The sequence below is a fragment of the Leiobunum rupestre genome, chromosome 11 (genome assembly GCF_980474605.1).
Source record: "Leiobunum rupestre chromosome 11, qqLeiRupe1.1.hap1, whole genome shotgun sequence".
NCBI lineage: Eukaryota > Metazoa > Arthropoda > Arachnida > Opiliones > Sclerosomatidae > Leiobunum > Leiobunum rupestre.
The window spans coordinates 17,657,666-17,670,005 of record NC_143394.1 but is presented as its reverse complement, the minus strand read 5'-3'; the positions used below and the strand labels follow the sequence as shown (position 1 = coordinate 17,670,005).

The 12,340-nt window shown below is 36.3% G+C and overlaps 1 protein-coding gene across 1 annotated transcript; it reads left to right on the top strand.

Moving 5' to 3' along the window:
- Positions 1–315: 315 nt before the first annotated feature.
- On the top strand, positions 316–9,116 carry LOC149921867 (acetylcholinesterase-like). Its single transcript, XM_090162175.1, has 3 exons — positions 316–887; positions 2,447–2,829; positions 8,829–9,116. The coding sequence occupies exons 1-3, from the start codon at positions 476–478 to the stop codon at positions 9,114–9,116; spliced, it is 1,083 nt and encodes a 360-aa protein (XP_090018301.1). The 5' UTR covers positions 316–475.
- Positions 9,117–12,340: the final 3,224 nt, after the last annotated feature.

Sequence of the window (12,340 nt, the reverse complement as noted above, 5' to 3'; positions counted from 1 at the left end):
CTTTGTATAAAAATCAAAGTTTTCCTCAATCGAAAAAGACTACTACATCGGCATTATCTTCCAAAGCATTTGCCATAACAACAGCTCAAGGTTTTCCCTAATCTATTGATAATAGAGAGTTTAAGCGAAACAGAGCTGAGAAAGACGCTTCGACAGCATTCCTAGGTTCACTAGAGAAAACGTCTGAAAACCACGCTTCAAGTCTGGACTTTCCCGTCCGTAACGTCAAACGCTTAAACTCTCTCTTAAGGTTAGCGAGGCTGGTTTCGCGAAAAATCTTTCACATTGAGATTTTATTAGCCGTAACAACGGGCGCGCTTATCTAAGACATTTTCATTATTATTATCGATTAAAGGTATCGGGAATTTCGTACCGTGTCAGCGTCAATACGCGCTAAGGGTTTATATCTAGGCCTTGGCAATTTTATAACGATATTTGACAAGTAGAAGAAAGCGAGCCTCATTTAGGCGTCGGAATGCGACTGCTGTCGACGTTTTTGTCGCTGAGCGTCAATTGGTGCGCCTTGGTGCTGTCGCGTAGCGAAGGGCTCGATGGCTCGGACGTAACCACGCTATCGGGAAAGGTACGCGGAATTCGAATTAAAAGTCAAACTGGCGAAGGCGTGGCGGTTTATTTCGGCATTCCTTACGCGCAACCGGCCGTCGGGGAACTGCGCTTCAGGCCCGCGCTGCCTCTGTCGCCTTGGGACGGTGTCTTCCGGGCCGATACTCCTCCGGAACCCTGTCACCAATTGTACTATCCCAGTAACGCCACGACCGGTTTCGAAGTACCGACCCCGCATAGTGAGGATTGTCTCAAACTGAATGTCTATACTCCGATTCCGAGACCCGATAATGCCTCCGTTCTATTCTACATTCACGGCGGAGGTATGCCTTCACATTTTCATTTGCATTATACACGCCTATTCGTATTAAGCCGTGTTATAGCTCAACCGAGAATGGATTAAGGTCCTTAATAACACTGAACCTTTAAAATGGAGGAAATGTAAGGTGTCGAGTTGTAAAACTATTTTCCAGAATCACTATGACGACAGCGGGAGAATGGTGGCTGACAAAAAGGGGGTCAACAGTGGGAAAATGGGGGAAGACAGTGGGAGAACGGGGGCTGACAAAAATGTGGGTCGACAGGCGGAAAATGGGTGTTGACAGTGGGAAAATGGGGGTAGACAGTGGGAGAACGGGGGGCTGACAAAAATGTGGTTCGACAGGCGGTAAATGGGGGTTGACAGTCGGAGAACGGGGGCTGAAAAGAATGTGGGTCGACAGGCGGAAAATGGGGGTAGACAGTGGGAGAACGGGGGTCGACAAGCGGAAAATGGAGGTTGACAATGGGAAAAGGGGGTAGACAGTGGGAGAACGAGGACTGACAAAAATGGGGGTTGACAGTGGGGAAAAGGGGGTAGACAGTGGGAGAACGGGGGCTGACAAAAATGTGGGTCAACAGGCGGAAAAGGGGGTAGACAGTGGGAGAACGGGGGCTGACGAAAATGTGGGTCGACAGGCGGAAAATGGGGGTCGACAGTGGGAAAATGGGGGCAGCCAGTGGGAGAACGGGGGCTGACAAAAATGTGAGTCGTCAGTGGGAAAATGGGGTAGACCAAATGGGGGTAGACAGTGGGAGAATAGGGGTAGGCAACATAACATTATGACGTCCCCCGCTACAGTCTTCATGGGTTAAAAAAAACCTGGTGTTTAGCCCTTTCCTGTCAGCCCCCAATCACTGTGACGCTCTAAAATTGCTTTGTAACTCAATTCCATTTCATGATCTTGCCTGTATGACTGAAACAAGACTATTGAGGGTTCATGCTCTTATACATTTTACATTGATAGTTCGCCCGTAGTTCCATCTGGTATGTTGATAAATTATGGTAATTTCATTATCGTGGATGCTCAAGGTGATAATTTGTAAAGCAGTTTCTATTCTCCATATAATGCATATATTAACATTTCTGTACAAAATAGTTTCAAAGCATTAAGCTACCGTTTTCGAATATTTAAAAACTATTTCGTTTGGAGAATAATTTATATAAATTAATAATAATATTAAAAATAATCACCTGAGGCTTAAGTCATCGAGCGACTTAACATTTCGTAGCGTATATAATACGTTAAAACCCTAATGAAAAATACTGAAATGATTGATTTCAGAATGGACTATTAATATTATTATTATTATTATTATTTTAAAAATGGGACTTCAAACGGCACTGGCGCCATCTCTATGCGGTGGACACTACCATGTGCGTATTTTCCTTTAGTTATATCTTTCGTCAGTGACGGCGCCAAGGTCATTTGAACCTCTATTTTGGGTGTGGTTTCAGCTTCATGATGAAGCCGAACCAAACGCGTTGGCTACTCCAGCAAGTACTATCTTTAAAAAAAGAAAATACGAAGTTTTAAACTCTTGGACACGTTTTTCAACGCAGGTTTCCAAGGAGGCTCGTCAGTCCACATGTTCACGAATGGTTCGGCATTAGCGTCAGAAAAAGGCGTCATATTCGTGTCAGTCAACTATCGACTGGGCCCTCTGGGTTTCTTGACCTTGGCCAGCGAAGAGGCGCCGGGGAACGCTGGCCTCTCCGACCAGGCCATGGCCCTCAAATGGGTCGTGGAGAACATCGAGGCGTTCGGCGGGGATCCCAACTCCGTAACGGTCGCCGGTGCCAGCGCCGGAGCGGCTAGCGCGGCCTACCTAGTTCTGAACCCGGACACCAGAGGTCTCTTTAACAAGGCCATTCTCGTCGGCGGAGGGCCGCTTAATCCCTGGGCTGTCAACGACAAAATCGAGCTCTTCAACAAATCAATAAAAGTAGGAATCCTTCTTTAATCGATCTGCATTCTGTTCGTTTAAAGACCGACTCCGCTTGACTCTCTCTTTTCACTGGAAGTGGGCTGCTCGCGTTGCGCGGGTGTCACGCGGCCAGCCAACTTCCAACGAATGGACGGAGTAAACCGAACCACGAGCGAAGTCGGCCTTTAAAGTCGTTTTCGCGCCGTTGTTGGGCTCCAGTTTCTAGGCCAGGAATTTTATTTCATCCGTTTGGTCATTCCTAGTTGTTTTGTATGGGTTTGTTGATTGATAATAAACCCATTAAAATTAATAATTTATATAAATTAGAACAACCGGAAGTTAATACGATAGTAAAATCCGTCTAGGCAGAAGAATATCATATATATCTTACGAGAGAAGTATCAGTCTAGGCAGAAGAATACTGTAATATATCTCTTTCGAGAAGTATCAGTCTAGGCAGAAGAATACTGTAATATATCTCTTTCGAGAAGTATCAGTCTAGGCAGAAAAATACTATAATATAACTCTTTCGAGAAGTATCAGTAGAGGAAGAAGAATACTATAATATAACTCTTTCGAGAAGTATCAGTCTAGGCAGAAGAATACTATAATATAACTCTTCGAGAAGTATCAGTCTAGGCAAAAGAATTACATATATATCTTACAAGGGAAGTATCAGTCTATGTAGAAGTATACGATACATGTATAGTAGTGTTGTAAGTTGGAAAATTTTCCATATTTTTCCGAAAAAAAGTTTTCATTCCATGATTAGTCTAATATTGTTTGCAAATTTAAATAAAGCGGCATTATCGCCTCATTTTTTCGAATCTAAAAGTAAAACTAAACCTCTAGACTAGCTTTAAATTGATTAACAATGTAACACTATTAATGTTTTCTATTATGATTACTGTTATTAGACATTTTATATCAATAAAAGTTAAAAAATTAAAATTTTTCCGCATTTTATTTTTCCGGAAAATTAACAGCACGACAATATATTTATAATTTATATTTTTAACGATGTAGTATTTTAAGTACATGTCGCAGATTCCAAGCGAATAACATTAGAAATATAGGAAGATACTGTATAAGAGAATATGAAACTTCGCACAACTTCGATTTTAAAATTAAATTTTTGAGCTCATTATTTCCAAAGATGTAAATGGATATCCAGAATTTTCCGAATATTTCTTAGAAATTATTCCAATTAGTCGATTGCAAAAATTATATATTTAAAATTTCGACCAAAAGCGGTAAGAAATTCGAGGCAAATTATATATTTAAAAAAGGAAAATTCGTAGAATAATTGTATCGGACAAAGTACATGGATCCTTACCAATTGCATTTTAAAAGTTTCTTACCGGTAATCAAAACTGCCGAATTATTACTTTTCAAACATATATTTATTTATAAGCGGGCTATTGCAAGATAATGGCGCCATCTGATAAGACTTCGGGTATTTAAAAATCGTTATCTATTGACGATAGTACCGCCGTGAATTTATCTTTTCCTTTGTCAAACGTGTAGAAGTATTTTTGAACCACTGAGGCGGCAACTGAATATAGATTGGAGGAAAATTCTCTGCCAGGGTTGTAATTCGTTTATTTGATTAAACCTTAACCAACCGTTCACGACCGAATGTAAATAAGAGTTCTACTTCTAAATTTGTTACAATGAGGTTTAACTTTGATATTAACTAAGCTCTCCCGTCTTGTTTATTTAGACTTACTCGTCCGGTGGCAGCGCTTAGAAACGTACGGGCTGCCTTCGACCAAGGCGACCGCGAAGTCCGGTGACCCAGTATCGAGGCTTCTTCAAACATTCTTTCTCTTGGCTAATTTTTCAATAGAGCAATACCATTGAAGCATTCTTTTATTTCGCCGTTCTTATTAAGTTTTAACCTAAGGCGTTCTTAAATCGATAACAATGTCTTAATTTCCTTTCAGAAATAAGGAAAAATTTAGTTAAAAGAGCGTTTAACTTCGTTTACTTAGGTCATATATATAATGAATCTTTAATGCGCTAATTCATACGGGAAGCCATAGCAGCTATACATCAGAAGGAGAGATTAGAGGATAGCGCCGCCGATCAAACGCCGCCGCCGCCGATTATTTAGATAACGCCGAAACGCCGCCGCCGATAAATTTAATTTCGGCGGCGCCACCGCCGCCGAAACATTTTCATTTCGCCGCCGAATTAATTTCCATTAATAAAGTATAATAATTACGTTTTGAGATCTAAACTACATAGATTTTTCTTTTGGTAGTGCTACGATTCCTAGGCTGTTGGGTGCACCGTACTAGCGTTATAAAATTAAAAATAATTAATAATTTCCAAAAGATCTGGCACCACTGCACCGCGCGCACCAAGATTTTCTGCAGCAGATAGCTGGGATCGGAGAGAGAGAAACGAAAACGGCTTTGGAGTTGCCTCGCCTCGTATTTTGTAATAAGTACAGAAACGTATCAGCTGCATTGGCTGCATTCAGCAATAACTATTCTATTACATTTTGATACAAAGATAAAATAATTTGAGATAATAGACTTAAATGCGCGGGGAAAAACCGGATTTGGGGGATGAAATTTATGCGGTAGAGGGCTGGCTCGTTGGTTGCCTGTACAATAATGGCGGTGCCTAGCAAAAGTTTCTAAAAAGAGTGTATAGATAATAATACTAGTGAAATGGTAGTAAATTAGTACAGTATTGTTATTACTAGCGTAAATGTTTTAGTTTAATAGTATCATATGTGACATAGTTACTCATAAGTGTGCCTCTGTTTAACATATCTGTATTAAAAATTTAAATGAGACCTTGTTTCACAGCCACCAAAGACTATATAAAACTACGCGTAACTTTATATAGTCTTTGACAGCCACCAAAGAAAATACAGCACTAACGTCGCGTAAAACTGGTTTTAACTTCCTTCCCCCCTACGCGAGAACTAGTTTTGATGACGATAAAACCGTCATCGACTGGGAAGTGACGTCAATAACGTCATATCCTTGCAACAAGGTATCATTATGAAAAAATTCTTTCAGGCACACTTATGATTAAATAAGTTACATCTGATAGTATGTAACCAAAGTTACCTCTTCTTTGTTTTGGAAACAAGTGGTTCCTATTTTAATAAAATACATTCTATTAAACATGTATTTTTTTAAATGTGTTTAGCAATTTAAGTTCTAGCGGTCTATTAAAAGGCTGGCGCTATTTCTGAGGGGGGGGGCAGTTTTTCCCCTTAGGCGCCGCCGCCGCCGATTTTTTTCAACGCCGCCGATTATTTTCTGAAAATCGGCGCGCCACGCCGCCGCCGAACTAATTATCGTTCCCGCCGCCGCCGTTGAAAATTGGTTCGGCGCTATGCTCTAGGAGAGATCCGTTTTTGAGGAATAGGAATTTCAGCTGTAAAGGCTGGTTTTTACCATGGTTAAAATGCCACGACGGGGAGCGTCGACGCAAAGAAACCTCGTTAAGGCTGGTTCGCACTTAGGCAAAAATGCCATGACGTCGGCGAGCGTCGACGCAAAGAAACCCCGTTACGGTTGGTTTGCACTAGGACAAAAATGCCATGACGTCGGCGAGCATCGACGCAAAGAAAGCTCGTTAAGGCAGGTTTGCATTAAGGCAAAAATGCCATGACGTCGGCGAGCGTCGACGCAAAGAAACCCCGTTACGGTTGGTTTGCACTAGGACAAAATGGCATGACGTCGACTCAAAGAAACCCCATTAAGGGTGGTATGTACTACGGCAAAAATGACATGACTTCGGCGAGCGTCGCCGCAAAAAATAATGAGATCAACGATCGAAAAGTGCAGGCCGAAATACATCATATACCAACTCTCTAAAACTTTTATATGAAAACATAATTACACACTAAGGGGCTCTGTGCTGAACTAAACTTTGATTTCGCGCCAACTCTGAAAAATCAGTTTCGTGATAATTTTTGCTAATGGTCATACTTAACTTTGTTAGGTTACAATTTTTACACCTTCAGGAGATTGCTAAGATGAATGTTTAATTTTGAAACCTTAGATGGATACTTCCCTCATAAGGGAATGTAAATATACTTCTGGTACTAGCTATAATTTAATAATCTCCTTTTCGGTATAATTACAGCCAGGTAATGCCGATAAATGCGAGGCAAAACGCGTCCAGGCATTAAAAATTCGTAAAATACATAAATTCAGAAACGAATACTTGTTTTCTCGTAACTTATAACTAGGTTTTTTTTATCACGTATACGTATTTAGCGACTACTACATTCAATAACTTGAAATTTTAAAGGGGGGAAAAGTTTGTTCCAACTTTTCATATATTTATTTTTTTAACGTAATATCATTCTGGACTTTCCCATTTGGACACGCGTTTCGAGACTTAAAAGTCCTCTTCGATCTGTTCGCGGCGCTCTTTGATGCTTTACCGGAATACTTCCTTTTGAAAAAGGTAAAAAAAGGACATACAAGCGAAGGGTCCAAGGCCTAATGGACTTTGCAACTTTCACTTTCACCGCTAGATGGAGTTAGCCGCCCATATAAACGCTATTTTTAGCACGGTTACCTATCCATCGCCGTGTGAAATTGGGCATAGGTCGCTCGCAATTCGGTGGACGAAGCTGTCGGGATGGGTATTATGAAAAGGCGTATGTGGTACCTGGTCTACGCCTTCCAACAGAGTTTTCAGGTTACGACGAGTTTATTTTACATATGAATCGAGAAGCATCATTAAGATGAAATAGGTTTTCGGGTATATATATATTTTCAATTCGGGTCGATGTGACGCGAAGTTTTTTAATAATAGTGAAGGATTTCCTCAACCCTGCTTTTAGTGGTTCGCCCTGTTATGAGTATCTGTAGGTTTTACTTTCGCGCCAAGGCTTAGAAATACAAATTTGATAATATAAAGAATGTATTTATTTTTGGTTCTCCCAAACTTACGTCTTCGAACGTGATAAAACCACACACTGGGGAATTTTGACCATGGTGTCCGCTGATCAGGGGCGTAGGAACCGGGAGGGGCAGGGGGGGCAATGCCCCTCCCTAGAATTTGGCTGGGAGGGGCAACTAATGTTATTGCCGCCTCCAACTTTTTGGTCTGTTGAAATCTTCAAAAGGCTCAAATTTTCATTTTAAAAGTATGTACAGTTTATAGAATCTCAACTGTGTTTAAATTTCAGTATTTTCCCGCAAATTTACATAGTACTAAAAAGTACACACGCATTCGGAGAATCTACACTCCATTAAAAATTAAAAACCATTCTCCAGACCCCTTTTCGTTTCTCTTTGCCCCCTCTAACTTCTAGAACGTTCCTACGCCCCTGCCGCTGATACTTAGATATTATAATTAACCATTTTCGAAATATTAGAAAATCTGCTATGCGCTGTGCTGTCTTGGTTTTGAGTTCAGTTAAAAATCAAAATTATTATTTTTTTTTTAAACAACGACCTCTAATTGTTTCCCGAAGGCCACCAGTATATAAAAAAAATTGTACCAAAAATCTCGCTTGGGTAATTTTTTGTGTCGACGCTCACCAACCTTTAGGCCAAATCAGGAATCCATACCTCTACTTGGGATGCTGGCGTTTTTTTTGACGTCACTATGTTAACTTAACAAACAACAACGCGATACGCCAGAATAAGCATTTCAAGTAGAGGTATGGAATCCTGGCCAAATACATGTTTTTTTTGCGTCGACGTGGGTCGTCGCGCCGTTATTGTGAAAAATCATCCTTTAAAGGCCCACAGAATCATTAGACAAATTCGGACTTAATTTTATATAACTCCTCCCTCAAAACACATGATTACGTAGCTCTACACTCGGCATTCAAACGATTCTGGTCTCCTTTAATTATAGCTAGACCAACTTTTTAATATTATCACCGTAAAACTTGCCCCCTTTTTCGTGAGAATAATTTCACCCCCGTTTTGACGCTCCCCACCCGATCTAGTTCTTTTCTAAAACTAGCGTTATAAAATTTTGTGCCGAGCCATGATGCTAACATTTTCCCGTGAATTCCGCAGATAGCGACGAAGTTGGGCTATCGGGGAGAGTCCAACGAATCAGTGGCCTCATTTTTGAGACGAGCCGATGCCCGAGATATCATCGACGCTGCCAATGACTCTCCGCCATCGGGCCTTCTTTCCGAGGCCTACTTCGGGCCCATTAGCGACGGCCGCTTCGTCCCCCACCAGGCGGAGCTCAAAACTGGAATTAGAAAGATCGACAACTTCTCCTTTATGATTAGCACGGCCTCTGACGAGATGGCCTTCAATCTCTACAACGCCTACCCCGATATTTTCCAAAAGTGAGATTCTCCGACAGTTTGACGCCTTTTCAAGGTTATTTTATACCACCGTGAAGTCTCTTCGAAAAGTTTTATAGATCTTTTTCGATGCCCTATTTTTAAACCTAATATCTGGGCTAGATTTTTTAAAGTTAGATTCGGGGTTGTTAGATTTAATGGGCTAGAATATAGAATTTTATTGTTTAGGGTGATAGGAAATTAGAATTTTTATATTTCGAGGCCCAGGATTTTGAATTGTTAGATATAACGATATTTCGATTTGTTAGTTTTATTGGTCTAGCCTGGAAATTTGTAATGTTAAATTTTTGGAGATAGAATTTCTTTTGTCAATTTAAATCGGGGAGGCTGCAATTGCAATTGTTAGGTTTCTGCGACTGATATTGCAATTGTTAGTAATGGGTTTTAGATCTATTAACTAAAAGTCGTATTTTTCTAAGATGATTATTTTTAGCCTTTTTAGGCCTTTATGTATTTATAAGATTATTTTTCTTAGACCTATTTATAAGATTCTTTTTCTTAGACCTATTTATAAGATTCTTTTTCTTAGACCTATTTATAAGATTCTTTTTCTTAGACCTATTTATAAGATTCTTTTTCTTAGACCTATTTATAAGATTATTTTTCTTAGATCTATTTATAAGATTAATTTTCTTAGCCCTATTTATAAGATTATTTTCTTAGACCCATTTATAAGATTATTTTTTTAGACCTATTTGTAAGCTTATTTTCCTTCGACCTATCTATAAGATTATTTTTATTAGACCAATTTAAAAGACTATTTTTCTTAGACCTATTTAAAAGATTATTTTTCTTAGACCTATTTAAAAGATTATTTTTCTTAGACCTATTTAAAAGACTATTTTTCTTAGACCTATTTATAAGATTATTTTTCTTAGACCTATTTATAAGATTAATTTTCTTAGACCTATTTATAAGATTATTTTTTAGACCTATTTGTAAGATTATTTTCCTTCGACCTATTTATAAGATTATTTTTATTAGACCTATTTAAAAGACTATTTTTCTTAGACCTATTTAAAAGATTATTTTTCTTAGACCTATTTAAAAGATTATTTTTCTTAGACCCATTTATAAGATTATTTTTCTTAGACCCATTTATAAGATTAATTTTCTTAGACCTATTTATAAGATTCTTTTTCTTAGACCTATTTATAAGATTATTTTTCTTAGACCTATTTATAAGATTATTTTTTTAGACCTATTTATAAGATTAATTTTCTTAGACCTATTTATAAGATTATTTTTCTTAGACCCATTTATAAGATTATTTTTTAGACCTATTTGTAAGATTATTTTCCTTCGACCTATTTATAAGATTATTTTTATTAGACCTATTTAAAAGACTATTTTTCTTAGACCTATTTAAAAGACTATTTTTCTTAGACCTATTTAAAAGATTATTTTTCTTAGACCTATTTAAAAGACTATTTTTCTTAGACCTATTTATAAGATTATTTTTCTTAGACCCATTTATAAGATTAATTTTCTTAGACCTATTTATAAGATTCTTTTTCTTAGACCCATTTATAAGATTATTTTTTTAGACCTATTTGTAAGATTATTTTCCTTCGACCTATTTATAAGATTCTTTTTCTTAGACCTATTTATAAGATTAATTTTCTTAGACCTATTTATAAGATTATTTTCCTTCGACCTATTTATAAGATTCTTTTTCTTAGACCTATTTATAAGATTATTTTTCTTAGACCTACTTATAAGATTATTTTTCTTAGACCTATTTATAAGATTAATTTTCTTAGACCTATTTATAAGATTATTTTTCTTAGACCCATTTATAAGATTATTTTTTAGACCTATTTGTAAGCTTATTTTCCTTCGACCTATCTATAAGATTATTTTTATTAGACCTATTTAAAAGACTATTTTTCTTAGACCTATTTAAAAGATTATTTTTCTTAGACCTATTTAAAAGACTATTTTTCTTAGACCTATTTATAAGATTCTTTTTCTTAGACCTATTTATAAGATTATTTTTCTTAGACCTATTTATAATATTATTTTTCTTAGACCTATTTATAAGATTAATTTTCTTAGACCTATTTATAAGATTATTTTTCTTAGACCCATTTATAAGATTATTTTTTTAGACCTATTTGTAAGCTTATTTTCCTTCGACCTATCTATAAGATTATTTTTATTAGACCTATTTAAAAGACTATTTTTCTTAGACCTATTTAAAAGACGATTTTTCTTAGACCTATTTATAAGATTCTTTTTCTTAGACCTGTTTATAAGATTGATTTTCTTAGACCTATTTATGAGATTATTTTCCTTCGACCTATTTATAAGATTATTTTTCTTAGACCTATTTAAAAGATTATTTTTCTTAGACCTATTTAAAAGATTATTTTTCTTAGACCTATTTAAAAGATTATTTTTCTTAGACCTATTTATAAGATTATTTTCTTAGACCTATTTATAAGATTAATTTTCTTAGACCTATTTATAAGATTATTTTTCTTAGACCCATTTATAAGATTATTTTTTAGACCTATTTGTAAGATTATTTTCCTTCGACCTATTTATAAGATTATTTTTATTAGACCTATTTAAAAGACTATTTTTCTTAGACCTATTTAAAAGATTATTTTTCTTAGACCTATTTAAAAGACTATTTTTCTTAGACCTATTTATAAGATTCTTTTTCTTAGACCCATTTATAAGATTATTTTTTTAGACCTATTTGTAAGATTATTTTCCTTCGACCTATTTATAAGATTCTTTTTCTTAGACCTATTTATAAGATTAATTTTCTTAGACCTATTTATAAGATTATTTTCCTTCGACCTATTTATAAGATTCTTTTTCTTAGACCTATTTATAAGATTATTTTTCTTAGACCTACTTATAAGATTATTTTTCTTAGACCTATTTATAAGATTAATTTTCTTAGACCTATTTATAAGATTATTTTTCTTAGACCCATTTATAAGATTATTTTTTTAGACCTATTTGTAAGCTTATTTTCCTTCGACCTATCTATAAGATTATTTTTATTAGACCTATTTAAAAGACTATTTTTCTTAGACCTATTTAAAAGATTATTTTTCTTAGACCTATTTAAAAGACTATTTTTCTTAGACCTATTTATAAGATTCTTTTTCTTAGATCTATTTATAAGATTAATTTTCTTAGACCTATTTATGAGATTATTTTCCTTCGACCTATTTATAAGATTCTTTTTCT

What these genes read in the sequence shown, in the direction of transcription:
- LOC149921867 (XM_090162175.1), top strand. Translation starts at nt 476, where the DNA reads ATGCGACTGCTGTCGACGTTTTTGTCGCTGAGCGTCAATTGGTGCGCC. An exon ending in ATTCTACATTCACGGCGGAG is followed by an intron (nt 888 to 2,446) that starts GTATGCCTTCAC and finishes TTTTCAACGCAG; the next exon opens with GTTTCCAAGGAGGCTCGTCA. An exon ending in TCTTCAACAAATCAATAAAA is followed by an intron (nt 2,830 to 8,828) that starts GTAGGAATCCTT and finishes TGAATTCCGCAG; the next exon opens with ATAGCGACGAAGTTGGGCTA.